The sequence below is a fragment of a genome, unplaced genomic scaffold (assembly GCF_019419815.1).
Source record: "Pyrus x bretschneideri cultivar Hongxiangsu unplaced genomic scaffold, Pyrus_bretschneideri_v1 Contig39, whole genome shotgun sequence".
Lineage (NCBI taxonomy): Eukaryota > Viridiplantae > Streptophyta > Magnoliopsida > Rosales > Rosaceae > Pyrus > Pyrus x bretschneideri.
Genome location: NW_025999712.1, coordinates 2,203,321 through 2,231,192, shown reverse-complemented (window position 1 = coordinate 2,231,192; position 27,872 = coordinate 2,203,321). Strand labels below are relative to the sequence as shown.

Below are 27,872 nucleotides of genomic sequence, written 5' to 3'. Positions count from 1 at the left end.
TTTGAATATTGTAATTTAAAAGAAATAATTTAGATTTGACAACCCTGCTAAATTCACAACAGAAACATTAGTTGAAAATGGATTTAAATCCCATCTGGATCTAAATGGTGAGGATCCTAGAGATCCTCACATCCTTAAGATCCCCACAATTTGGATCTAGATGGGATCCTCATCCGTTGAAAATAGCCGAGTTGCCAAAAAATAAACAAACAATAGCAATTCATCATTTGGTTCTGCAGAACAAAGGAAAGATAGGGTGGGGAAAGGAAAGACGGAGTGGGGAAGAAGACGGTAGAGAAAATTTGGGAAGAAAAAGGAGAGAGAGGAGGGGAGGAAAAAAAATGAACCATCAGATTAATTTCATGGTGCACATTAGTTAGTAGGAAAAACAACCATGAGAGTTTAGAATATAAAAAAAATAATAAAAGATTATACTTAAGACTTGCCATGTGACGAGTTGTGATTTAACGGTTGACTGTAATGCTACAGGGCAAGATACAATGGCAAGCAAAATCCCGCCCAAGTTTTCCTCACAGAAGAGTGGTAAGATGTCAAAGAAGAATGGACAAAACTAGAAACAAAGCATACATGAAACTGCACAGAATATATGCCGAGTGTGATAATTCTAATCTTCTAACTAATCACACCTTTAACAACTATAATAGTCAAACACTAGCTAAATGAGTCGGGCAACTGCTGACATGGATTTTGCGCTGACTTGTCATCTGAGATGGCTGTATGATAGGTACTCTTTCAGAAAGATGGGGGATCAAGATCAATTATTTGTACACTGTAACTACAGGTATGGGATGTGTGTTAAGTAAAATAGGGTTTAGCATGTTGGGCCAAGCAAGCTTGTTCCAAGCCTTCGAGCCACGTACCCAAGGGCGTGAAACGATAACTATTTCGTTTTTTGTTTTGTCGAAAAAATGAATTTTTCTCGGATCATTAAAGAGGTAAACATATTGATCCAAAAGACATCTTACATAAGGAAACAAACAAGAAACTTGATTCCTATGTATCAAAATACAAGAAAAAGAAACACCAAGACCAAATGCCAAAGTGGGAAAGAAAACTAGATACAAATTTAAATGAAAGAAGAGGGAGAAAACACCTATACAGTTTCAGTTTTTGTTTCTTTTGGCTTCCAAGGATGATCCGTCTTGTAGCGTTTCCTGCGCATCATTGTCCATCCCTAGGCTCTTTAGTGCAGCCGCTTGAAGATAGAAGGCCATTGGCCATTCGGGGTTTATTACTAGGGCCTGCATTGCATCTCCAAGAGCTTCTTGTGCCATGTCATTCATCAAGTAACATAAGCAACGTCGAGCAAACACAGTTGGGGATATCATTGTGCCACCATCAATGAACTGCAATAAGTAACAAAGATCCACTTGGGAGTAAGATGAGAAGCACATCCAATCTTTGTAATCATGAAAGTTCACGGAAATCATATATCGCTAAAGCTTTCAACTAAATGAACGTGTTTCCAATATCACAAGTATTGATCAATATGTATATGGATTCTCATGACAGAAGTTAAGACCAGCAGATTTTGTAATCTTAATTTTGTGCCTTACTTCTGTGTAAGAATCTATGGCAGTAGCAAAATTTTTGGCTCGAAATGCAGCATCTGCACGCTTCTTAGAATTCAACGTTTCTTGTATTTGATTTGTCCACATTTGGAAAGAAAGCTGCATGGTAACTTCAAACTAAGCGCGGTGCATTACACAAAAACCAACATAAAAAGTAGCTCATACACATAACTGAGGCATAAATTGACCAAAAAGAAAATAATAATGGCTGGTAGATATCAGAATAGAGAACACATAAAAGATAGAATTAAGGATCACTGACTTCATTTGCAACCCCCTCATCATCCTTGTATCCAAGCTTCTCCAATATTTCATGTATTGCAGTAAGATCCAGTCTCGAGCAAGCTTCACCTAGAGGTGACAACGATGTCTGATTTAGAAGCGCATTTCCTTGTGGAATACCCATCAAAACATATGATGGAACCTGCTACAAACCACTACATGAGATTACATAATACCGTCATGGTATTCTATTTGCAGGGTTACTGCAAAATAGGTTTGCAAAACAGAGAGAAGAAATCAAATCATTTTTGCATCAGCGCACCTCAGTTTCTTTTTGAAGAGGAATGAGAGCAGTCACAAGAGACTTGGCATTTGGCCTCTCACGAGGTTCATACTGCAAGCACCGTGAAGCTAACCTCACTAGCTCAGTTCCATCATCATTTGAGAAATGACCTTCCAAGCATGAGTCCATCAGCATCAAAAAGTTTTTGCCCCGTATCAGGTCAAGTGCCTTCCAGAAAGAAAATCGGTGATTATTAGCCAGAAGCTTCTTAATATGACAATCTTGTTTCAATGGAATTATAATTACCATCTATTTCAAAAAAATTATACGCCAATTATATAATCAGGAAATTCTGCAACACCACCAGATAGATTTAACTTAGAGAAATTTTAAACAAGTTACTTTTGTAGGCCTTTCCACAGGATGTCGAGAAAAATGAGCAACCATCCACCAGAATTATATCAAAGAAAAGAAAAGAAAAGTTACATGGCTAGGGGGGATATGTTTTCCACTGAGCAGATCAAGCAATAAGGTCCCAAAGCTGTAAACTAAACTTTCTGGTATCACTCTTCCTGCCAAACAGAGATAAGAATTAGCTTCACTAAAGACGTTTATCGCCTCAATAAATGTGTTCAAACTCACACTTAAAAATGTAGAAGCATTAAGCCCTTTCTGCTCGTGCAAATGATACCAGATCCCTCTTAATGTATTTATATAGTAAGTTGAAAATTAGCAATCAATACAATAGCACAACTAAAGACTTGATGTGTTCAAAACTTATTTCTTTGAGGGGATAAAGAAATATGCAAAAGAGATCATGAATAACAGATACACATATCCAGCCCCAAAGGCCACTACTCCGGCAGCCCTAGTTGAATAATCAGTATTGGTGGCGACTTTTTAAGTCACTAAGATAAAATGCATTAAAAGGAATTCCAGTAACTCATTAGTTGAGGTTTGTATAGCATCCTCACTTGTTTTTCCCCTCCAGTTGTTTTGCATAAAGGAGAATCTTTGAAGAGAAAGACACAAAGTTTCACTCTAGGAAAAAATATGGCCTTCGTAATTTACATTGGAAGACGCGACAAAACTATGTTCGTGGAGAGGAGGCAAAAACAGGAAGATAAATGGGGACCATGGGGTAAATCACATGGGAAGATAAAGGTCATTTTTTCCTCTCACTTTACCCTCATCATCTTCCTCCTATTAAACGTAGTGTAAGTCTGATAAATATTGTATCCCATCGGCCGAAGAAATGAACGTATTAATTACCTGTCCTCAAGTACTCTGGAGGGGTGAAAGCCAGGTTTGTACTGTAGCTCTTGCCGTCTTTGCTATTCTTCATCAGGCCAAAGCAGGAGAGTCTAGGATTCGCATCCTGCACGTCAAGTACTCACCAATGTAACGAAGTACCAACAAAAGATTACAAGAATTTCAAAAGGATCAAAAGCTGCTACCTGATCAAAGAGGACTCTATAAGCATTCAGATCATGGTACAATGCCTGCCCTTTACTGCTGCAATACTCTAAAGCTTGCGCAAGATACAAAGCCACTCGCAACCTCATTGCCCATTTCATCGGCTGAGCCTCCCCTACAACATTTTAATTCAACCAATCTAATCAATTTCTGAACTCTTCTTTATTTCAGCTCAAGTAAGCCATGGTTGAATTTGACTACTTCAACAAATGCACTAAAAGTTGACAAAATCTCGAAAACAATCCAAATTTAGCAAAACGAAATCAAGATTAAAACCGAAAAGGAGTTTTAAATTAGAGGGTAATTTACAATGAAAGAGATGCTTAGAGAGAGTTTCATTAGGCATAAACTCAGCCACAAGCAATCTCTCATCGCCCTCACAGCAACACCCGAACAAATTCGCCAACCGCTCGTTCCTCAGCTGCCCCACAGCTCTAGCTTCCTCCTGCAACCAACAAAACCCACTACATATTTTCACAAACAGAATCCCAACAGCAGAAACCAAAAAAGAAAAATGAAAAATTTAGTCAACCTGCAAAATTACCAGAAATTGGCGCGAATCAGGCCAAGCTGATCGGTTGAAGCGCTTAACGGCGATCCACCGGCCGTCTTCGAGCTTCCCTTTGTATACCACATTGGGAGCCTTCTCCCCGTGCTCGGAGACGACGTTCTCCGACGAGAATCCCGACGTGGCAGCTTTCAGTTGCTCCAGGCTGAACTCGCTGAACACGAGCAGCATGTCCTTCTCATTTTTGTTCCCATTCTCTGCAGCTTACCGAAAAGATGAAAAATATGAAATTTTCTCGGCAAAGTGACGGAAAATAAAAAAAGTTGAAAACTTGAAAACATGAAGAGTGAAAACAAGAAAAGCTCACCTGGTTCTGAAGGGTCGTCGAGATTGGATTTGATATTGGACGGCCAGAAACAGAGGGAAAACTTGGAGCAACGAGCCCCCATTGGCTGATGAATCCAATCCTAGAGAGAGAAAACAGCTGGAAATGCCTCTGTGTGTGAGCTTCTCTCTCTAGAAAGTTAGACTTCTCTCTCTATCGCTTTCCTGGGGACTCTAGAGAGAGGGTTTGAGAAGGGTTTTGTGGAGAGAGAGAGAGAGAGAGATGGAATGAATGATGGATAGGGTAAGGATGGTGGGAGAATGGAGAAGAAGAAAGATGCATTCAAGTGAGGCTGCATTTTTCATTTTTCTATCCTTTTATTTTTAATTTTTGGGGTGTTTGGAAGGAGAGAAAGTGAGAAAATTATGGAGGCAGATTGTTTGTCATTCTATTTGGATGCTCTTTTCATTCACTTCAATTTATGTGATCACGTTAATATTTTATATTCTTATTATTTTTTGTTTCATTACTTTTACAAAAATAAAAAATTAATATAAAATATTAATATGATTTACCATAATCGCACAAAATAAAAATAAAATGAAAAAGACAGCAAACAATCTGCCTCTGAAAATTATTTAAACCCAAAAGTAACTTTTTGGATCCAATGTTTTCTTCGTTTTTCTGTGTTTCTTTCTCTCACCACTCCGCCTTGCTTTCCCTCGTTTTCTGCATCTCTTTTCTGGCTCATCGTTTTTTCTTTTCGTTTTTATTCTTTTGCCCTTTTGTCCTTTTGCCTTTTATCTGTTTAATCATTGTTTTCGTTACTTTTTTTCCTCTTTTGCTTTGATTTTTTTTTTCCTTTTGCTTTTTGTTTCAATAAAATTATATTCTAGATTGGTCTAATAAACAAAAGAACAAAACTGGAATTCTAATTTAGTGCAAAGGCATCAACCGACTTAATTTATACTAGCTTTATGCATGTACGGGCGTGCTATGCGCGATTTACACATTTTAAATGAATAATATTAGATCATGATAGAAGAAACCGTTTATAAACTAATTAAAGAAGTTGAATCAACATAATAAAATCGGTCTTTCAATTTCGATATACATTCTATTGAATTTACATTACTATTAGAGAAAATAATATTTAATAAACAAATTATTGAATCATATTATTGCTAGCTAGCCCATTATAAGGTACTAATTATAAAAATAAAAATAAAAAACACTGTACAGGAAAAAGTCAAATATTAAAAGCATTGTTTATCATTGTTTATATGATGAAAATACCTCTGCTACATTTGATGCACTATTTTGAGCTGCTTTTGAAGTTTTTTGTTTGAGGAGCATTTCTGTTCAATTTTTTTAGCGAAGCCTGTGACCCAAAAACTCACTGTTCAAAAACCCTGCTGGCTTTATATATAGATCTGCATTTTTTATCATAATGTTTTTTTTCATAATATGTACAACTGAGGGATCTAAATCTTTAAAACAATTAAACTGAGTAGTAAGTATCGGCTTTTTATCCAAAGTGATATATGAGATTGGCATCATTTTCTAATTTGGACCAAATAAGGAGTTGTGACAATCTCGATGATCGTTTTAGTTAAAAAAGGGTAAGTCGAACTATTTTTGCTATGTTTGGTTTTGATTTAGTTCTCGCTTTTATCTATAATTCATATGTGAAATCCAAGTATCTCTTGTTGGAAATAAGTTGAAATGGGGTCAAAGATTCAACAAATGATAAATGACATTGGTGGAATTGTAAACCAAAATAAATGTGTAGCGTGAATGGACGTTTGCGGGTCTACAATTTAAGTAGTTATTAAGAGAATTTTATCAAGGAATCTGCTCTTTTAGATTTGTGATACAGCAGTCATATCGTTCATCTATATTACAACATATGAACTGGTAACATCACGTAATTGTATTTCCATTACTTATAAAATTTCACATTGCTTTCCCAAGGATAATCAAAGAAATGAAATTGGACAGTTCAGCAATGCAAATAAACAGCACAATTAGCCATAATTTGGTGCTCATAAATTATGAAACTAAAAGCATAATGCAGTATGATAGCCAGACATGCCTCAAATGATGAAGAAACCACTCAACTTGATTTCAGGATCCTCTTGACCAACTTTTCCAGCTCCTCTAGTGCACAAATAAAGGTTGTATAATTGATGTTATTATTATATAAAATAGATTTTTGCAGCCTTAAAGTACTATCAATACGCTAAAGATTTCGGTGTGGGGATCGCACCGTTAAGTGGTAGTAATTTGAGTACATATTGGATGATATTTTGACTTTTTAGTATTATGCTTTAATTATGAAATATTTTATAATATTTGAATTAGTAATATCACACAACAATATAATTGTTATGCTCCAAAATTAAGCACAAATGCATAGATACTGTATCTGCAACACCATCATATAATGTACCATTTAAAAAAAAATAATAATAATAATAAATTAAAAAAAAAAGAATCACAGCAGTTCATACTTCTGGAGGCTTTACAGATGCATTTGGCCTCTCATTGGATACTGTGTGATTCCTCAGCACTAGGAATCGAACATAGATCGTGTCGCATGGAATACGAACCTAGAATTCATCCTCAACTACTGAGTCATCCCTTGATGATTTACAATATACCATTTCATTGATGTTGAGTTTGTATATGTACATTTGTTTATTCGTAGTTACATACTATGACTTTTTTTTATTTTTGAACAAACGATAGTATCTACACTAAGAAGAAAAGGATGAGATTAGTCTCACAATGAGTTAGCAATAATGTGGTTCGAACTCGCATTTATTGAGAATTGAACCTACATACTATGACTTAAGTTATAAAATATCAATTATATCATCAACAATTATTATCATAACAAGTAAACTAGCAATGATACGTGACGATATAATTAACATGCTATAAAATTTCTCAAATGAGCTCAATATTTGGGAAGCATGAGGAGAAATGTAAGCTCTTTTATCGCCTTAAGAAATGTACTTAATTATATTAAATTCTACATCGGGATGCAAGGACTGAGGGAATGCAAGACCATGTTAGCTTATGGACCACACAATAACATATTCTACAAAAGCTGTCCTGACCAAGGACCATACCAATTCACTCATCTACTTCACTATTTATATCTTTTTTCTAATTTGGTTCGTGAGGTCAATCATATAATCCTCAACTAAGATAAGATCCTAAGGATTATTTATGTACCTAAAAAACTCAATCTCAACACATTAAGAATGTTTAATTCAAAGCAAGAAACTAAGTGAGTTGTTATTCACACTTCTGAAAAGTCATCGTCTATTTCTTTCCTTTTTATTTCTTTTTTTTAAAAGATGATTAGTTGGTGGATAAGTTAGGACAGCTCACTTTTTCAGATGCCAGAAAGATTTACAAAGGCATTTCAGCATTTTCCTGACCACCATCGGTTGATTCATTAGCGTTAGAAATCAAATTTGCGATGTTTTTTGTGAAATACGAGCCTGAAATTCGTCTCAACCACTAGACCACCCCGTGATAGTTATCATCCATTTCTTTTCTAACAATTCAATGACTGAGTGAACCACAACTAAGTATAGAAATGACATTTTTAAAATGTCAATAACAACTCTCAACTTAATCATCGTTTTTTGTTATTTGTTGATTATCGAGGAATCTGAATGGAAAAACAAGTTTAGCGACTTACAAAGCTCAATTTCAATGACAAACAATCAATTTTGGTTATAAAATCCGGCATCAACGTCACTCTTGTTTATTTTGCATTATTCTTCGCACCATATCGGATTCTAATAAAAATACACTAGACCTATGCTAGCTACCTCGTAGCGAAATTCTTCTGGAGCTGTGCCGGAACCATGTAAAAGTTTCTCCACATCACCCATGTACACCAGCATAAATGATTGGTCCTTTTTCTTGGATCTTTTGTCCAAATATATAAAGATGTTCATAGACATCATGAACACAAGATGATATGAGAATCCACTTACAGAAAAACAGGTGGTTGGACTTATATTATATGGGACACTCACAATTTTGGAAATTTTGAGTTGTGAAAAATAAATCAATCTCCACACCAAAATAAAGAAGTTTGAATTTTTATGAATTTTAATTTTTTTTTATATTGTTTATTTCCAAATTTTGTTCAAAAATTGGAAGAAATTTTTATCTTTTATGGTCGGATCAGGTGAACTTTCTGATCGCGGAAAGAGGAGTGAGACTCTTACATTGGGTTTGTGCACGCATAGAGAAAGTGGTAGAGGTGAGACTCTTAACAATCCAAGTGATCATTTCAACACTTTTCAACGAAACTAGTACTAAGTGAAACAAAAACGGATGAATGAGATTGAAAATAAATAAATAAACTAATAGTTAGTAAAATCAAATTTCACGACTAAAACAAATATAACACTGAGTGCTACATAACATAGAAACCGGACCTAAACTAAAACGAGTAAAATCACGATTTGTCCTTAACAAAATGAAAGCACTTTAAAAGGAAGTAAAGGGGTGGTGTTCCTGAATGGGCATCAGACAAGAAACATTATTAAATTGCATAATTGGGTCATGCCAGCCCTAACTTCCCAAGGAGATTTTAGTATGTCCCCTCCTCATCTAGTTAATTTGACCTTAGATAACACTAAGCCATGTTGTCCTAGGTGCAATGGTCTCTCTCGTCCCTCCCATTCTTCACCCACACAGCCTGTTTCAGTGTTTTGTGGACCAAATTTCAAGCAATCTTTAAACATGACAACCTGGTGCTCCAACACAATGACTTGGATATCATCCATAATCCGTCACCGCTTTACTCGATTCTACAATCCATATCTATGATGAAGATGATGAGAACAATAAAAGGCGACTCCTAGGCAACAAGGCTCTAGCTTCCAAATCCACTTTCATTTCCAGAAATAATACGGATCAGGTTTATCCGCCTCGCTAAACAACGGAGAATGCATCTGTTGAAACAACTTAGAATTCTTAACAGCAGCAAAGCCATCTTCAGCTTATGCTGCTCATCCATGTACCATATACTGCTAAGCTAACTATGTTGCTATCTCGAAACTTTTCGATCCGTCTTTCCTATGTTTCAATCCACAAGGAAAGGTCAAACAGAACGGGGCAATAATAAATATTTACTCATTTTCCGGACTCAAGTGGTAATGTTGGCAGAATTTCCCTTAAGGAATTTGTCGAGCTCTTCTCTGTTCTTGCTATCTTTCTCTCTGGTGCTCATTGGTAGTAGTGGTTGAGATGTATATCGATCAGGCAATTCTGCGGAGGATAAGAATTGAGTTAGCAGACACACAGCTTTGGGTATTCTTAAAAATTTTACAATTACTGCTTACTGAAAATTCTGCTTTGTTCTAATTATACCAAGGATACGAATAACTTAAAAATGGAATTGAGACATCATAATGATACAACTAAAAAATGGAACCGAGAACAAAATTTGACCTAAGAGTTGTTCGTCTAGTGGTCGGGTCCTTGGTTTGTTCCCAAGTGATCTGGGGTTCAACTCGCCCACGTGGTACCCACTTGTTGTGTTCCTTTCAAGTGCAAATATAAGGATAATATAATGGCACAAGTAAGAGTGTCGAACCACATAGACTGATTAGAACTCTACAAATTACTAGCTTTATGTGAACCCTCACTAACAATGAAAATGCAAGATAAGATAAAGATAAATGATAGATTAATTCATAAACGATGGGAACGGAACTAGGGATACCTATTTCACCATTACAAGCCAATTCCATGAAATTTAAGTCAAAACGCATTCAACTCTCCAATCTTCAACTAGGGTTCGTTTTACTTATTTATGATCATCCATTTGATGCGTGGTTGTGATCAAGTACTCCTAATTTGTAACCTAGTTGTGATGTTCAACTTAGATTACCAATTAAAAATCCATTAAGAACAAGAAAACTTCAAAGAACCAAAGAAATCACATGGCAGGATGTATGCATAGCAGTTTCTTCATTCATTCACGTGTCTACCAAGATTAAGCATGATGTGTACTATAACCTTGATCAAATAATCTGTAAGCAGCCCTAATGGTGATCAAACATTAAGATTAACAAACAAATTATACTATAAAATCAGCGAATGAAACAAGAATACAGATTGGTAATTTGAATACTTTAACTTAATAATATAGAATAGGTTTGCAAGGCTACATCGAAATCTCCATCTATGAACTTAATTACACAGCATGATTACAAAATACATTAATATCAAGAAAAACATGAGTGAAATTAAGTTCATAGAAGAAACCCCCTTGAAGTAATTCTGATGTTGAACTTCTCCAAGAACAGCGCAGCTGCGTGGTTTCTTCGGTGGTAGCGGATGGTGAAGGGAAATAGGGTTTTGGTTCTGGAAGAAAGGCCAAAAAAAGAGAAGAGAGAGAACTATGGGCGTCCCCAAGGGCAAGCTTCTATAATAGTGGCTGGAATTCTCAGTTTTATAAGGTTAAAGAAGCTGTTACAGATTGCCAATACATCCCAGTAATTGGGCATTTAATTCCCACGTTTTTTGATGTTATTGGTCTTATAAAGAGCCATATTCATCACCATATTCAGTTTTCACTTTTAATTCTTTGTCTACATCAACATCCTTATTCAATTCTCCACTTTTAGCATAATTTTGCCTTATTTGTCCTCAACTGAGCTCCAAAATACGATTAACTGCACACTAACACAAAAGAGGGTAAAATGCAACTAGTTTAAGTCAAAAATATCACAAAGGGACTAGGAATGGATGGTATAAATGTATTAAATATATGAGTTATCACCACCTAGCTAAATGCTAGAGTTTTTCGCTCCCCAAATGTTGACTTCCCCCACCAATGTGGGACTACCAACAAGCTTTGGGTATTCTAAAAGATTTAACAATTACTGTTTACTGAAAATTCTGCTTTGTTCTAAGTATACCAAAGATATGAACAACTTAAAAATGAAATCGAGACACCATAATGATATAACTGAAAAATGGAATCGAGAACAAAATTTGACCTAAGAGTTGTTCGTCTAGTGTTCAAGTCCTTGGTTTGTTTCCAAGTGGTCTGGGGTTCGACTGTCTCTCGCAGTACCCACCTAGCAAAATGCTAGAGTTTCTCACTCCCTAAATGTTGTGGGGTCCTGCGGGGGCCTAGTGATTAGTAGTTGGGTCAAAGAACCCGTCTTACCAGGCAACAACAACATCCGCAGTGTAATGTTTGTGAGAGTACCGTGTCATTTTGGCAATGTGGCAGACATCAAAGAAATTCCGTTTATTTTAAGCTTCTATTCATAAAAGAGCTAAGAAAAGAGTTTGCATTTCAATTGGTTAACTGAACTCGAGGTTTTAAGTTCAATTCCTTCACTTTCGCTTCTGGCCTTCTTCCTAAGTTTGTACTGCTTTTAAAAAGAAGTAAACCAGTTTTCCTTACCGGTGCTGCAAAGAAAAGCCAGTTTCATACAATTTCTCAAACGCACCCCAACCATTCCAATACACCCGGCCCCATGCGGGCACTCCTAACAAAAGCTAGCACACTCACTATTTCAGCCTTTTGTACATTCTATTCCGACTTCCATCACTATTGCCTACTTCACGAGTCGTTTTACTGTAAAACAATGTACATTCACCTGTTAAGTTGCCTTAATCCATCGAACAGATACTTAATCATTAAATTCAGCAATGTATGTCATGCTTGTGTTGTTGCTTCACACCCAAGATTCATGCGGGCCCCCCTAGATTAAAGTGTGTCCGTCCAGGCGTCTCTTGTGAGTGTGCAACCACGTGTGCGATGTTCTGTGAACCCACGGGGGCTCACGCATGAGAGAGAGAGAGAGAGAGAGCACCAAATGAGTAAACGAGAAGGAAAATAGTAATATTTGGCCTCATATTTCCATTTCAAAGAGGGGCTGCACCCCATACTGGAAAAACCTGTGTTTATTGAAATTCAAGTGAAAAGCAACATACCATTCACTCACTATATGCACATGTACATAGATTAAACACTTTTCACTCACAATACATATGTATTGCTTCATATTTTGCTTCTGACATTTACTGATCTGCGAAACTGACTCCTGTTATCTTCCCGGGGATCATGAATCAAAAACCAATACAGGTTAAGGCGCCAACTGCAGATTTTGTACAATGTTAACCCGGGCAAATGAAGATATACCGTAACGTCAAGAGGCAATCACTGTAAAACTAGACCCTCCCGACTGGAGACAGCGGGGGATATGAGGCATATCTTGCAGGAACTTCCCCTTCCATTTGATTTGGAGCACTTAATCCATCATTTTGCATTAACATCGTTTCCTCAAAAGGTTTCTCTTGTACCGAGTTCCTTGACCCGGAGAACTCACATAGATTCCGACTATCTAATACTGCTATACAAAAAGAGAATGCTTGCAAGACTGAGAGTGAAGGATTGAACTCAACTGAATAGATCCCATCTTTGAATGGGGCCAAACTAAAAGCAGGCTGGTTTTCTTGGATTCCTCCCTGTGGATATGAAATAAAGCAAAGGGCACAATTAGCTGGAGTTTATAGAGGAAAAAAGATCGTCACTATGGTTAATGGAAAACACCATACCTCAGAAAAAAGCTCAAACCGATCTGGGATGTGGCGAACTTTACGTGAAGTCAATTTTTTCTCGCTGACTTGATTCTGATTGTCAAATATCCTGAGTTTGCAACCCAAATCCCAACCTCCACAGTCACATGATCCCCCTGAAATCCAACGTTCAATCAGTGATGATGGTCCTCCGTTGCTTGGTAGACTATGGGTACCACTAGGAAGTATCACTGTTGTGCTAATAAGGCCTTGAGTACCAACAAAAGGCTTACCGTCTACAGCTTCCCCTGAATAAGAATGCCGTCTTACCCTTGACAAACACTCATCTGAACCAACCGCAGGAAATATACTGCAGTTATCCCTGTCACGCCAAACTGCGGTAGACTGCTGATTGATCTTTTTCGGGATTTTTACAACAGCAGCAGCAAGCTCATCATTTGGCTGGAATTCTGAGGTTTGACAATCTGCCTGTCGCAGGTTTACAGAGAATAAAACAAACTCTCTTACGCTAAAGCCATCCAATCTGACCAAATTGGGAAACTGAGAATCAGCAACCTTCATTTGAGCAACAACATTACGGACATAGTCATGACTCTTGCTTTTGCTGCCTTGATGCATCCAAATTCCTATCTTTTTCTTGACGTTCCGGATGCTGAAGAATGTGTAGATGCAGCTGCAGTCATCATTTTTGGAGGTATTTAACTTCTTCGTTGTGGCTGCAAGTATGTCAATGTCATTCTCAACCGCAAATGTGAACAGGGGCTGGCCATTCTTAACTGCAACTCGTAGAAGAGCTTGAACTGCTGCGGATCCACTCTTCTTGACCATAGCTGACTCATTGACATTAATTGTCCTACAACCAGTCATACCTAGTTTTACCTTCCCTGGCTGCTCAGACAAAGAATCCACCCACCCCTCAGATGATTTGCGCACCTTATTTTTTGATATGGAACCTTTCTCTGATGACTCCACTACGTGATGGCAATTAGCCACCTTTGGCTTCAGCAGTGGATCCAGTAACCTTCTCAGAGGGCTCGACTTGGATCTGCCAGTGGCATTGGACTTATCACCATCTGAAGCATCCGTGAAAGTGGAAGCCACAGTGTTCTCGGAACCAGGGTTGGCCGAAAAAGATGTTGAGCTCAGCTGCTGTACATCTGAACAGTCCTTGGAACTGGAACTCTTGCCCGTCTTGCCCACACCAATGCTAAACCGGCGAAACGGTGAAGTGCTCCTTACTTTTTCAGCAGTTGCTTTGCTTGGTTTCAGTTCCAATCCTTTATAAGGCTCACTTATAGTTGAAGATGTGGATGCTACAGCTGTTTTTTTCTCTTCTACTTTTATGCCTCTCGATGAGCTTGTTCCTGTTTTAAATGATTGTGTTGCTGAGCTAGGTACACTAGATTGCAATCTGATACTCGTAGCATCTGTAGAGCCAAGCTGTTTTACCAAAGAGTGTTGACCTTCATCTTCAGAAGAAAAAGGGCATGAGTGTGACAAAACAGTTCTGAGCTCTGCATGACAGGCCTCCTTAGGTCTATCTGAAAATCTTCCTTGGGTTGCTTTTGCTTCTCTTTGATGAAGCAGTTTTATTGAATCAGATAGGTTGGAAACACCAGAATCTTTGTTTGCAGGAAAATCTCTTGGCAAAAGCAGAACAACTTTCTGGCATCCTTCAGGGATATCTCGTTCAGAACTTTCTGAATAAGATATATGTAAGTTCTCTGATTTCTTCATTAATTCACCATGATCTGCAGTTTCATGCGGGCCATTCCGCAAAACTCCTTTTTTTGGCTCACACTTTGGGTCCGAATCTTTTCTCATGTACTGTTCCACCCTGATGTCTGGGCGGTTTTTGCATAAAGACTTATCTGCTCCAATGAAATTTTCCAGCCCATTCAAGGTGCTACTCCCACCAGCTTTTAGATCTTTCAACGTTTCAACCCTCTCTCTAAAACAGTTGACAACTTCAGAATGGCCTTCTGTTGGAGATTTGACGAAATGAGATTCCAGGGAAGGACGATGCACCCTCGGATGAGCAGGAGAACAACTCTGGCCTCGGCTAGAATGGGTTGATGATTCATCCGTCGAAAAACATGAGGTTGTATTACTACTAGATGGTGAATTCCTGCTACTTCTGTATGGCATCTGTTTATGTCTATGCTGCCATTTTTCTAGGCGTCCCCAGTCTAGGACACCTACATTTAAAACTTTCTCCTGAAGGTTTTTACCTCTCTCAAGGTAACTTGGCAACTTGGACATGTACTTAACAAGTTCATCTTCTTCACTCTTCTTTCTATCAATCCGCTGTTTTTGGTGGTTCCCAATAGAATTAGGTGGGATACCATTTACATCTTTTGTAATCTCATAATGGAGATCAGCACAGGACAAACTAGCCTTTCTTGATTTGGACTGCTCTTCTTGGTTTATGGTTGCAGTTGTCGGACATGATATGCTTCCAGACGTTCCTAGAGATTGTTGATCGTTGGAATTCCTTCTGGATTCTCTGCAGCCATCCATGGTAGTATCTGCTATGTCGTGGTTTATCGTACGTGAATACTCTTGCTAAAAGGAAGCTCCATATGTTTCTTATTCAACTGCACAGTTGCACTGATTCACAAGAATGCTGGCCAATCTGAGAGTAAAAACAAAGAGAAAGTTGAATACAGAAGTCCTCAAATTTAAACACCAAAACAAGGTTATTCAAATTAAAGGGAAGGTAATGACACCATGAATACTACATGTATAGACATGCTAAGTGCCATTCCCGCTCACTAACTATATTCGTTAATCGACATCTGAAACTTTACCCTTTCCACAAATCAAGAAGCAAAGCAAAAAAGTCACAGCTTTTTTAAACAAGAAATAAACTAAGTTTAAGTCTCCCTAGTAAAGCCACCTGAATAAGGTGGAGGCTCTCCCCCGTAACTTTTCCTCGACATTTTAGTCTACATTACTGTCATTTGGAGATAAACAACACTCTAATTGCAGTATTTACTACAAGTCCACAACAACATCAAAACTCCGGAATCTATCACAAACGAGATCCTATTTTCCAGAAAACTCTGTAACGAAAATACAGAAAACCCACAACACAACAGGTATCTAAATCTTGATTCCACACTTTAATTCCGACAAAGTAGCTAAAAGATCATGCAAGCAGTCAAACAATACAAGCTCTCAAATCTTACAGTCTCAAGGACAAAAATGGCACAATGCATTCGTCCCCTCTGCTCAATAAAAGCTATCCACAATTGGGCAACTCAAAAATCTCACTTTCCTATCAGCAATATACATAATAATGCCTTTATATCGTAACTTTTCGAAAAATAAAATTCCGAAAAATTGTCATCCACACAACTCGATTGCGTTAAGAACAAGGCGAATCGACATTGTATCAATTAAATTCATATTATTAAACAGAGACTTTCATGGCACAAACTGAAGTCTCAATGCAACAAGACAATCGGGAGATGCATATTGACAAACAGGGAAAGCAGAGAAGGAAATTCAAAACCAAGAACTTTGGTGGTCCATGGAAATTTGAAACCCCAATCTCAAAAATCATGATAAGGTAAAAACGACCTGTTGTTGGCGTCACTGTCGCCGCTAGAACTAGCGGAAACGACAAAGCTCGCCAGCTATGCCACAATCAGAAGGAGCACTCTCAAATTTCAAAATATTTTACACACGTCTGCCCCGTTTGGCAATGAGAAGGAAATCACAGGGGAAAAAGAAGGACACAATGCTGAAAAGGTGAGATTTTTCTCACTTTCTCAGCTGCCAAACAGTGAATATCTAAACCCCATTTGGCAATTGAAACGGAATCACAGCATAAATAAAAAGGAAATCTTTTTCTCTCAAAATAGCAAATTGAATATCCTTTAACCGACAATTTCCAAGCGGAAGAAAAACGGAAACTTGAAAACAAACCGGCATTGAAACAAGGAAACAGCAAGAAAATTTACATACATTTTCTCGGTAAACAAACGGAAGAAAAAAAAAAAGTCCCGTAATTTCTGACTCACACGAGTAGCATCGTATGCGTAGTACTCACCGGAGTGAATCTTTGGTTCGACGCAACACCGTTAACGGGAACAGCGACGGGCTCGAGCGTGGAGCAGTAAGTGTCGGTGGATCATTGGTCTGTGTGAGCAGAAAGGTAACAAAAAAGCAGAGAAATCAAAGGCGGAGAGGAATCATTAGGTCAGCAGCCTCGTAATCCGAAATGCTTGCGTCTTTCTCTTCCCCAAACTCCAACGCCTCTCAGAAGCTCAGAGGAGAGAGAGAGAGAATCTGGAGTTAAGAGTGAGAGTGTGTGGTGGTGTTATTGGATCAGGAGGATTTCTAGAATTTGCTTCGGAGAAGATCCATGGGGAGAGAGAGAGGGGGGCAATCGTTTTCATCGGACGGCTGAGAGGAAGACCCGCTGTGATCGGGCGGTCGCATCGGATTACCTCCTAAGAGAGAGAGACAGTATATTGCTGGGTCCCACTCTGAAATGCGTTATTATTTTATTTGTTTCTAATACTTTTCCACCTGTTGATCTCGTTTCGTATCATGAAGATTTTCATTATAAAGGGTGATTAAAAACCGCGGGCCCAACTGAGTTGGTTGCAGAGGTTTTTATTTATTTATATTTTCTGGGAAAAGTGTTATTTACAATTTTTTTTTTAATCTTAAGTTATTATTTTAATTTATAGTTATTTAATCAAATAAATTGAGAATAATCAAATAAATTAAAAAAAATAAAAAAAAAGTTAAGAATAGGCCCTCTGGTGATTGTTGTTTTTATTGGCTATATCTGTTTCAATTTTCATAAAAATATATAATAATTTAGGTTTTTCTCATTTCTCCGTTTTCTCTTGTGAACTTTTGTCTTTTAGTTATTTTCCATGATTCTTTTAAAAATTGACAATTGTAATATTTTTACACAATTATCAAAGTGCCTAACTTTGTGAACTTTTGTCTTTTAGCTTTTTCTATGATTAAAATTTGACAATTGTAATGTTTTTACATAATTATCAAAGTGACTTACTTTGGCTTGATTTTAGTCGTCTACTAGTATTCCAAGTAGCCGTCTTTTTAAATAATCTTTATTGTTTGATTTTTGTTTTTTTAGTTTACAATTCAATTTTATGAAGATAATTTTTAATTTTTGAAACTACTCAGTAATCTTATACTATTGTAAATAATCTGATTAAAATAGTTCTTTCACATGTACGTGATCTTTCTCTAACTTTCTAACACAAAGCCCTTCATGAACATGGTATATGTAGGGATTGCTCTCAACAAATATGGCTTATTCCCTTGCACTAGTAATTAATGTCATTTATACCTAAATAAATATCATTTAAGTAATTATGAAAAGGAAAATGCACAAACTTGGTTTTAGTATGATTACTTTTATTATTGTTACAATTACAAAGAAGAGGAATGCTAGTTACGTTTTTTATCTGAGTGTATTTTTGCCCACAACCTTATTTATTGAAAGATAATAAAATTTGAGATTTGTGTCTATTCGCTATACAAATCTTGAAATTTAAGCTCATTTACCAGTGATAAATGTGATGGCGAACATTATCATCACTTAGGTTGGTGAACAAATACATCCTCTTTTCATCTACCTTTTTCGACTTGCAGTTCTCGTTCACTATGACATACGTCATCCACCATCACTTGAACCTAAAAATTTAATATGTTTAAAATTTGAAAATTCATTTTTCATACATTTATCTTTTTTATTTCTTACTAATTGTTTTTTTATTCTTCCTAATTAAAAGGAAATGAAGAAACCCTCAAAGGGATTCACTTTTTTTAATCCAAAAAGATGTACCAAAATATAAAAAGGATATGCTTTTGAACCAGTGCCTGGGTTCAAAGGGACCACTTTCAACCAAAAAGGAGATCAAAGAGAGGAGCAGTGGAAAAAATAATTAAAGTAAAAGGTGAGGATGTGATGATATGCAAAAGGAAGTGACCTCTTAAATTAATAGAAGAATATTCAGATAAAAAGGGAATTTCAGATAAAAAGAGCATGATTATATTACAATGTAGATCCATGGTTGTCACAATCCTATATTGAAATGATTGAATGCATACAAGAGTTTATAATATAAGAATTATACGAACGTTTTCACTTCTCTTTAAAAATGAATCAGTTGCTGACTTCGTAACAGCATTTCATTTTTTTGTAGATTTGGAAAAATTGTACAACCATTAAAGATATCATTTCTACTTTTCACATCGAGCTCTACACTTACATGTTGTTACTGACAATGACTATTCGGTCTAGCGACTTTCAATCTTTATTTTTTGAAGAAGCTCTTGAATTATAATGTCATGGATGATAGTTTGTTGTGTTGCTGAATCTAAAGAAGAGGAAAAAAAAAAAAAGGCAAACCATATAGATAATTTGAAGTACAGTTACAAAGTATTAAGTATAATATGGTATTATGGTATAAACCTCCCATAAAAAAAAAAAAAAAAAAAAAGAGTCCAAACAATTAATTAACATATATTTTTGTTGAACAAACTGAAATTAGAGTGGTTACTCAGTATACCGTTTGATGGTATTCCTCTTCACTTATAAGTAAGAAGTCTTAGGTTTGAATCTCATTGATAGTGATTTTGATACCAAATTAGGTTGACCATTGTGTGGCTTAGCCGAACTCCGACTCCACCTCCCCATAATGTAAAAATATATTGTTGTACCAAAAAAAAAAAAAAAAAACTAAAATTAGAGCAAGGATCCTCTACAACTCCATATATAACCTAACAACTCGTTAGGTCCATTTCAGAATTAATCTAATCATCCAAATCGTTTATTTTGTAGTCATCAATCAAAGATCGTGCTTGCAAAGTCCACTCAAAACATGAACCTATTAGTCATTGATAACTATCGTGGACATTTCATTGTTTATTGAAAAAGTTCTGCTTATATTTATGTGGTCACAACTAGATGCCTAAATACATTTCAACTTGAGTGAAAATTTGTAAAGATCATCTTTCAATGATATCTTCAAAACAATATGTTTAGATCATACGAAACAAGAAGATGATTTTCACGCACCCATTTAAATCTCTCACACATATTCTCATTCACGCACCCTTGAATCAAATTAAAAATAAAAAAATCATAAAAGAGAAAACTTTCACCGGACGGTAACCTCCACCCCCCTCCTCGCTGACCACTGTCGAATCACCAGCCAAAATGGGAAGTTTGTATTATAAAATTTGAAATTATGTGTGGAAGATGTTTATTGGGTTCAAATATATTATTTTGAAGTTAAATCTTGATCAAATTGTTCTATATAAAAAATAAAAAATTGCAAGACTTGTACCTTATAAAATGCATATAAACTGATTTAACAAGATACCCCTCTATACGAGGTAACATGATTCATTCCAAAATATAGATCCATCCATGTGCTAAATATTATTGCCAAATGGACCAAATAATATTCAACAAATTTTAACTTTTATGATGATTGTTACCATTTAAGCGTTATTGAAATATGATTGTTCAAAATAAAAAATAAAATTCAAAGTGCTAGTTGATAACAGATTGTAAAATGATATTGTTGTACACAACAATTTCTTGGAGATCATCATGAGTGCCTTTGCCCAATATTGACTTTGTTATTGGAATCCAAAGCAACTTGAAGTAGGAACTTCATGATCTGTGCGTCACAATTATGTGGTTCTTTGTACCCATATAACTTTCATCAAGGATACAACAACAACGCTTTATCTTATTAGGTGGGATCGGTTGTATGAATTCTAGAACGTCACTGCACTCAGTTTTGTACAAAGTCTTTTGTTAGTTCCAAGTACTCTTTGTCTTTCTTACAACCTATTTCCTTGTCTTCCTCTACCCATTTTGCCTTGAGTCTCTATCTCATAATCACATCTTTTAACTAAATCATTTGTAGGTCTTCGGTTCACAGTGTATAAACCACCTTAACTAATTTCTCTAATATTATCGGTTAAGTCAAAATTTTTTTTTTTTTATAACTACACTTCTATGACTATATAAATGTTTTACTGATATTAGCATCATATTTTTCTTTACCTGCTTTTTCTAATACAACGAAGTATTAAACTAAGCGGTGGAAAGGCTAAATTACACAATGATCTATTCATATTTATTTGATTCGAACTTATCATTTACGGTAATCAAACCTAACAACCACTTTACATATTTGTTGAGGCTGAGAAGCACTAAAAAGCTACCCAGCTACCGAACCAAATTCTCAGGCCCGTCTCCCAGCAAGGGCAAGAACAAAAGGGCAAAACGAAGCCCAACATAAACGTAAAGGAAGATTGCAATTCTCCCATCGTGGCCATTGGCGTGAACAAGGTTTGTCATGCTCATGCAGTAGAGGGTGCATGACAACAAAACTACCATAAAAGCATTATATTCATGCACAAAAAATGGGATCCTTGTGCAGAAACTTCACCGAATATGACCAAACATGAAATGAGTCAACTTTTAGAAATCCATTGCTATTACTTTCTATGTAAAGTTGTATGTAAAGTTGATACGAACATACCATTCACCGTTAAGGTATCTCTGTAAGTTATAACCACAAGTAGTTTCTTCCTGGTTCGTTACGCAGAAGATCAAGCAATAACATACATGATTCTTCTTCATAAGTTCATTGCTGGTTCATCTGATGCAAACAAAAATATATATGCATCTTCTCCTAGTTTTCGTTGCAAGAACGGTAGCCTTCCATTTTTTACACCTATTTAGCTGGAAATCTAGTCTTGAGTACAAGATTCACAGAGATAGACCTGGAAAATGTGAGCCTAGTGATGCTTCTCTTTTCAATGCTGAAAATGCACAATCAATCGCAGGGGACGTTGTATACACGGTATTATATGCCAACTCGGCTAGGACACTGGCAAAAATTGTAACAAAACATAAACGTAGAAAAAGCTCACACCAAATACAAGAGACACTACAGCACTACACATTAAACTCTTATACTGTCATGCATATCTTGCTCTATATGAAGTCAAGCATAAATTCAAGCAGCATAAATTTTTAAAACGAAAATTGGACACCATCCTGACTGCATTCATACAATAAGAAGAAACAATACCAGGCACCAAACTACACAAGAGAAGACATTACAAGAAGCAAACTCGAACATGCTCAATCCTTCTCTTTGATAAGCCATTTCCAAATTTGCATTTCCGAAACATTATTCTAGTTTCAGTGCACAAGGGAAGATGCTACATTTGATCATCATAGTAAACTGATTTGAAAAAACACACTACCTTATCTAACAAAAAAAATGTACGAATGGACGATACAACTGATTAACTGAAAAAGCACATCCAGGTATAACAGATTGGGCTAAATTCCCTAAAAAAAGAGGAAATACGTATCAAGCTGCTTGAACTTCAGCTGCTGGAGCACTTTCTGTAGGTTTAGTCGTGCTTGGAACAATTTCAGTCTTTGAGTTGGGAATGTATCTCCAACCACGCTTGTGGACTCCACTTATTTTCTTGGGGGCATCTGCAGCTGGCAAGCCTGCAACAAATTCTACCACATTAATTTTCATATAAAAGAGTAACATAAAATCTACAAAACTAACCCATAAAATAATCAACTATTATTAGCTTAGTAGTCCTGACTCACAAGACTCACAACTACAGGTCTAACACAGAACTCTAAAGAATTAGTACTAAATACATAAATGACAAACAAATAGAGGATCGAGACTCTGTAACAAAAAGGAACCTCATATTCATATACGCAGGTTGTACAGATGCATTATGTTTGTATATGCAAGCGCATAGTGGAGGTGTAAAGAGAGTCAATATCCCGAATCCCTTACACAGTTCTCACTTATTAATTATAACTCAAATTAGGCTGCATGTTCAGTCGCAAAGAAAAATACTGTGACCAGGGAAGCGTTCTGGATACAAACTAAACAACACAAATAACTACCAACCATTCAGGGTGTTCCATTTTCAAATGAATGAAGACGATCATTCTTCTCAGAATGCACCCAAAATCATGTAAACAGAAGAAAAGGTTACATGTTTTGGATCACCGTGATACATAACAACGATATCAACAACTTGTCAGAACACCAATATCGATCAGATCAGTAAACCCATTTAAGTAAACCCAGGTACAAATGAAACTCAACTGAACCGAGAACACGAAAAAGTTCAAATTCCATGAAATGTAAAGCTGAACACTGACCTCCCTTATGAACGATTCCCCATGCCTTGCCATGTCTACCATCCTGAAAAATTAAAAACCTCATAAACCCTAAACCATTAAACCCCTGACACAATGATAACAACAAACAATAAAAAGGAAATATGAATTAACATCCCCTCATTTTGTATTAGCAATCAAATCAAATGTAAAAGTTTAGGGTAAAAGAAATCCCAACTTTGTAATCATTTCCCACATTTTCCCAGTAACCAAACAGAGCAAAAACCGCAACAAAATCTGGAAAAAATTGATAGCAATCAATACCTTGTAAAGATTGATTTTGGTAATCTGGTAAGAGACGCCGACCCAGTGGGTCTTAGCCATTTGGTACCCCAATCCCCAGCTGGGAAGAAACTGGGCCACCTCGAACAGGTTCTTCTTCTTCTTCCGCTTGGGTTTCTTTGAAGCCGAAGAAGGAGAAGCGGCGGCGGAAGTTGGGTTTTGGGAAGCAGTGCTAAAGCTTCTGAGGAAGCTCGATGTGAGCCTCCACAGGCCTCCGGTTCGATCCGTTAATGCTCTGTTTGCAAGACCGCTCGCCATTTTCCGGTTCGGCTTTCTCACTCTCTCCGTTCTCGGCTGCTTTTGGGTAAGTTGTGTTTTGCTGGGGAGGCGGAACTCGTTTGAGAGGCTTGTGGTTATTACGGAATGACCTCGCGAGTTTTCTTGAATTGTTAAAATACCCCTATTTCCTTAGGTGAGTTTTTTTTTTTTTTTTTGGGTTGAGCACATTGATATTTTTACACTGAGAGGAGGAGGAGTTGGCCTAAGTCATACAATGGATAGCCTAATTTGATATCGAATTCTCCATCCATGAGATTCGAAGCTAAGACCTCTCACTTCCAAGTGAAGAGGAATATCATCAGACAGTAATATTTTTGTAGGAGATATCCCACATTAATGGCAGATTAATTTCTTTGTCAGCTGAGTTTAGTAGTGTGAGCTTGTAAACGAGTGGAGCATTAAAACGGATATTCGCTTGAGGGAACTTAAAACGGGTGGTAAAGGTGTTGCAATCTGTTCACAGAGTTGTGTGAAGTTGTATTAAGCACATTCTATACTACTCAGTTTAGTAGAGCACCCCACCCTTAATCCTTTCCCCATGCAGTTCAAGTTCACATAAGGTGGCAACATACGTTTGGCATCTAGGTCAAATGATAGTCCCAAAACAGAGCTGGTGACCCTATATAATGTATCCTTGGGAATTCAAACTAGGATTGGGGTCCAAAAACATTTGTTGACTTTCCTCTTGAACAAACCCTTCAAATTTAGGGATTTTTGAGAAAAATGTACGATATTCATTGATAACAAAGATAATACGTACCCAATCGAATTTATAAAATTTTCGATACGGTCTAATAACCATTTAAATGTAAGACCCCCATTTAACATTGCAATAAAATTATTATTTCTTACATGCGATGAGTGTAAGCACAAACTAATGAGTGTATAGTGTATACAAAATTCTCCTTGTCATAAGCAGTCATGTGACTAGCATGTGAGAGATATGAAGAGTGTACACACTGTTGCAAAAGGAACAGTGGTATGGTGACTACCACATGAGGGGATACTTTGAGAAGGGAGAAAGAAGTCGAACCGAAAGCAGAGATGACAGATTTGATTAAACAACGAGAAAGAGAGGCCATAGATATGCGCTCGGTAACGCTTGGATATCTTCAACGGCGGGGTGAATTCGAATTTTGAACCATTGCCAACATCGTGCAGCTGGATCCGAGCTTACCAACAACATTCATGGTAAACTCCGACCGAAGTTTACCATGAATCTTTGGGTACCCTACATTTTTGTTTTTAATTTATCAAGTTGTTCGAGGCCCTTAATTCTTTTTTTTTAAGGAAAATTAACGAAAAATCTAAAAAAACTTCCCTTTTAATGAAAAATTCTTTTTGTATAATGAATAGTACCAAGAAAAGATATAAATATGATTTTTCGTTAAAAATAAACAGTACCAGAAATGTTTAAAACACCTTTTTTTTATTAGGTTGTTGCAACGCCTCATTAAAGAAGGAAGTAATGTATCCGTAAGAGCGCTCCGGAGAGAGATATAGCCCCATAAAGATTAAGCTTCTGAATGCTACAAGTAGTTTCCATATTGTCAAAAAGAGGGAAATATCCCCGCTTATCGTCGATGGTATGCCAAAACCATGAGACTACTAATACTACTGCAGAGAGGAGTGCGACAAGCAATTAACAAATGCTAGAAAAGCAAATATATCATCACTACCGCAAATCCATAATGTCGAAAATAAGAAAGTTACAGCACAGAGCAGCAACTGGAAGTTGATATTAAAACTCGTCCATCAATCTCTCTCTCAACCGGAAATTCATTCATTCACATGCAAACGCACTAAACTGCAAACGGCACTAAGCTTTGATGATAGAAATTACATTTCCTCCTCGTACTCTTGCTGCTCATCCTCGTATTCCTCCTCATCAGCTGTTGCATCTTGGTACTGCTGGTACTCGGACACAAGATCATTCATGTTGCTCTCAGCTTCAGTGAACTCCATCTCGTCCATGCCTTCACCAGTGTACCAATGCAAGAAAGCCTTCCTCCTGAACATGGCAGTGAACTGCTCGCTCACTCTCCTGAACATCTCCTGGATGGATGTTGAGTTCCCGATGAAGGTCGATGCCATCTTAAGACCGGTTGGTGGGATGTCACAGACAGTTGACTTGACATTGTTGGGGATCCACTCAACAAAGTAGGAAGAGTTCTTGTTCTGCACATTCATCATCTGGTCATCCACTTCCTTGGTGCTCATCTTACCACGGAACATGGCTGATGCTGTTAGGTAACGTCCATGTCGGGGATCAGCAGCACACATCATGTTCTTGGAGTCCCACATTTGCTGTGTCAGCTCTGGAACAGTCAGGGCCCGGTACTGCTGAGAGCCACGTGAAGTAAGAGGAGCAAAGCCCACCATGAAAAAGTGGAGACGGGGGAAGGGGATCAGGTTGACAGCAAGCTTGCGCAGATCAGAGTTGAGCTGTCCAGGAAACCTCAGGCAGCAGGTAACTCCAGACATTGTTGCAGAGATCAAATGATTCAAATCACCAACTGCAAACATCAAAGACGAAAACAGAAATCAGCTTTCATAGTCTTTTCAGGAAGCACACATCAATGATCAATGCGTAAATAGTTCAAATATAGTACTATATGCTTCGCACATAAACAACAAATCATGCTTTCAGAACCCAACAATAAACAATGAAAGAAGCAGTGAACATTCAATAGTGCTCACCAAATCGCATTTTCCCTTGAAATCAAATTCAAGCTTTGAAAGCATGAAACCTCATTTTCACTTCAAAACCAAATCACACCTCACTTTACTTTCACAAAATTTAGACAGATTCGTTCATCACCAAAACTCATTTTTCTTAAGAAATGGATGAGGACGCATTACTCAACAATAAATATGAAACCAAATATATCACATAGTGCACAAACTCAAAAGCAAAACACGATTAGACATTCAAATCACGCAACAATCAATCATTCAACAGAGAACAATAACCATAGTCAAATTTCTAGAGCAAATCAAGATGCATAAGCATACAAACACTTGCAGAAAATTGATTCTCAACCAAACAACTAAGAAGATAGATCTGAGCCAACTTACAGCTGGGTGTGGTGAGCTTAAGTGTGCGGAAGCAAATATCATAGAGGGCTTCATTGTCAAGAACCATGCACTCATCAGCATTCTCCACAAGCTGATGGACCGAAAGAGTAGCATTGTAAGGCTCCACGACAGTATCTGAGACCTTGGGAGATGGGAACACAGAGAAAGTCATCATCATCCGATCTGGGTACTCCTCCCTGATCTTCGAGATCAGAAGCGTTCCCATCCCAGATCCAGTACCACCACCCAACGAATGGCACACCTGAAACCCTGCAACACCAGAAAAATCAAAATTAGGGTTCAATCGACCATCGACCCACAAATGAAAGCCCCCAATCTCACTCTCACAAAATACAATTAGGTTTTCTTCAATTCAGTAAATTAGGGCTTAACCAACACAGAAATGAAACCCCCAATCTCTAAATCTCACAAATTACAGTTAGGGTTTAATCATTTCAGAGTTTACACATACCTTGCAAGCAGTCGCAATTCTCCGCCTCCTTACGAACCACATCGAGAACAGAATCGATCAACTCTGCGCCCTCGGTGTAATGACCCTTGGCCCAGTTGTTCCCAGCACCCGATTGACCGAAAACGAAGTTGTCAGGGCGGAAGATCTGGCCGTACGGCCCAGATCTGATGCTGTCCATGGTTCCAGGCTCCAGATCCATGAGCACGGCGCGAGGAACATACCGGCCGCCGCTGGCCTCGTTGTAGTAGACATTAACCCGCTCAAGCTGGAGCTCGGAGTCGCCGTGGTAGCGGCCGGTGGAGTCGATGCCGTGCTCCGCGCACACCACCTCCCAGAACTTAGCACCGATCTGGTTGCCGCATTGGCCTCCCTGGATGTGAAGGATCTCACGCATTTTCGGTTCTAGGGTTCACGGCAGATCAGATCGGCAGATCTAGAGAGAGACAAAGAGAGAGACAGAGAGAGAGAGGAAGTTTTATAGAGAGAAAGGCGCAGCGGCGGAGAATGAGGGAGC

General features: G+C 37.5%; 4 protein-coding genes across 6 annotated transcripts; all 4 read right to left on the bottom strand.

Annotated features, from left to right (window-relative positions):
- Positions 1–965: 965 nt before the first annotated feature.
- LOC103929832 (serine/threonine-protein kinase BSK5) lies at positions 966–4,839 on the bottom strand. The gene is made up of 10 exons (XM_009339092.3): positions 4,449–4,839; positions 4,118–4,338; positions 3,883–4,018; positions 3,555–3,688; positions 3,370–3,475; positions 2,584–2,669; positions 2,137–2,325; positions 1,855–2,016; positions 1,578–1,691; positions 966–1,367 (listed from the first exon to the last, which is right to left on the bottom strand). Exons 1-10 carry the CDS (start codon positions 4,528–4,530, stop codon positions 1,125–1,127), a joined length of 1,473 nt encoding a protein of 490 aa, XP_009337367.2. The 5' UTR covers positions 4,531–4,839; the 3' UTR covers positions 966–1,124.
- Positions 4,840–12,302: 7,463 nt separating this feature from the next.
- Positions 12,303–17,398, bottom strand: LOC103929830. 3 transcript variants are annotated; one of them, XM_048564560.1, is made up of 4 exons: positions 17,062–17,398; positions 13,277–15,639; positions 13,023–13,159; positions 12,303–12,932 (listed from the first exon to the last, which is right to left on the bottom strand). In XM_048564560.1, the coding sequence occupies exons 2-4, from the start codon at positions 15,522–15,524 to the stop codon at positions 12,636–12,638; spliced, it is 2,682 nt and encodes an 893-aa protein (XP_048420517.1). In that variant the 5' UTR covers positions 15,525–15,639; positions 17,062–17,398; the 3' UTR covers positions 12,303–12,635. The 3 variants fall into 3 exon arrangements, with proteins under 3 accessions (XP_048420517.1, XP_009337363.2, XP_009337364.2); XM_009339088.3 differs by having other exon boundaries at positions 13,023–15,639; positions 17,062–17,396; XM_009339089.3 differs by lacking the exon at positions 17,062–17,398 and adding an exon at positions 16,196–16,527 and having other exon boundaries at positions 13,023–15,639.
- A 4,766-nt stretch (positions 17,399–22,164) lies between these two features.
- Positions 22,165–23,891, bottom strand: LOC103929829. Its single transcript, XM_009339087.3, has 3 exons — positions 23,512–23,891; positions 23,230–23,272; positions 22,165–22,548 (listed from the first exon to the last, which is right to left on the bottom strand). Exons 1-3 carry the CDS (start codon positions 23,785–23,787, stop codon positions 22,403–22,405), a joined length of 465 nt encoding a protein of 154 aa, XP_009337362.3. The 5' UTR covers positions 23,788–23,891; the 3' UTR covers positions 22,165–22,402.
- Positions 23,892–25,465: 1,574 nt separating this feature from the next.
- On the bottom strand, positions 25,466–27,872 carry LOC103929828 (tubulin beta chain). The gene is made up of 3 exons (XM_009339086.3): positions 27,359–27,872; positions 26,887–27,156; positions 25,466–26,324 (listed from the first exon to the last, which is right to left on the bottom strand). Exons 1-3 carry the CDS (start codon positions 27,750–27,752, stop codon positions 25,648–25,650), a joined length of 1,341 nt encoding a protein of 446 aa, XP_009337361.1. The 5' UTR covers positions 27,753–27,872; the 3' UTR covers positions 25,466–25,647.

What these genes read in the sequence shown, in the direction of transcription:
- LOC103929828 (XM_009339086.3), bottom strand. Translation starts at nt 27,752, where the DNA reads ATGCGTGAGATCCTTCACATCCAGGGAGGCCAATGCGGCAACCAGATC. An exon ending in GAATTGCGACTGCTTGCAAG is followed by an intron (nt 27,157 to 27,358) that starts GTATGTGTAAAC and finishes CTGGTGTTGCAG; the next exon opens with GGTTTCAGGTGTGCCATTCG. An exon ending in TAAGCTCACCACACCCAGCT is followed by an intron (nt 26,325 to 26,886) that starts GTAAGTTGGCTC and finishes TGATGTTTGCAG; the next exon opens with TTGGTGATTTGAATCATTTG.
- LOC103929830 (XM_009339088.3), bottom strand. Translation starts at nt 15,524, where the DNA reads ATGGATGGCTGCAGAGAATCCAGAAGGAATTCCAACGATCAACAATCT. An exon ending in GGTTTGAGCTTTTTTCTGAG is followed by an intron (nt 12,933 to 13,022) that starts GTATGGTGTTTT and finishes TCATATCCACAG; the next exon opens with GGAGGAATCCAAGAAAACCA.
- LOC103929832 (XM_009339092.3), bottom strand. Translation starts at nt 4,530, where the DNA reads ATGGGGGCTCGTTGCTCCAAGTTTTCCCTCTGTTTCTGGCCGTCCAAT. An exon ending in ATAGAGTCCTCTTTGATCAG is followed by an intron (nt 3,476 to 3,554) that starts GTAGCAGCTTTT and finishes CTTGACGTGCAG; the next exon opens with GATGCGAATCCTAGACTCTC. An exon ending in TCCAGAGTACTTGAGGACAG is followed by an intron (nt 2,670 to 3,369) that starts GTAATTAATACG and finishes TCTGTTTGGCAG; the next exon opens with GAAGAGTGATACCAGAAAGT.
- LOC103929829 (XM_009339087.3), bottom strand. Translation starts at nt 23,787, where the DNA reads ATGGCGAGCGGTCTTGCAAACAGAGCATTAACGGATCGAACCGGAGGC. An exon ending in CCAAAATCAATCTTTACAAG is followed by an intron (nt 23,273 to 23,511) that starts GTATTGATTGCT and finishes TTAATTTTTCAG; the next exon opens with GATGGTAGACATGGCAAGGC. An exon ending in GGGAATCGTTCATAAGGGAG is followed by an intron (nt 22,549 to 23,229) that starts GTCAGTGTTCAG and finishes AATTTGTTGCAG; the next exon opens with GCTTGCCAGCTGCAGATGCC.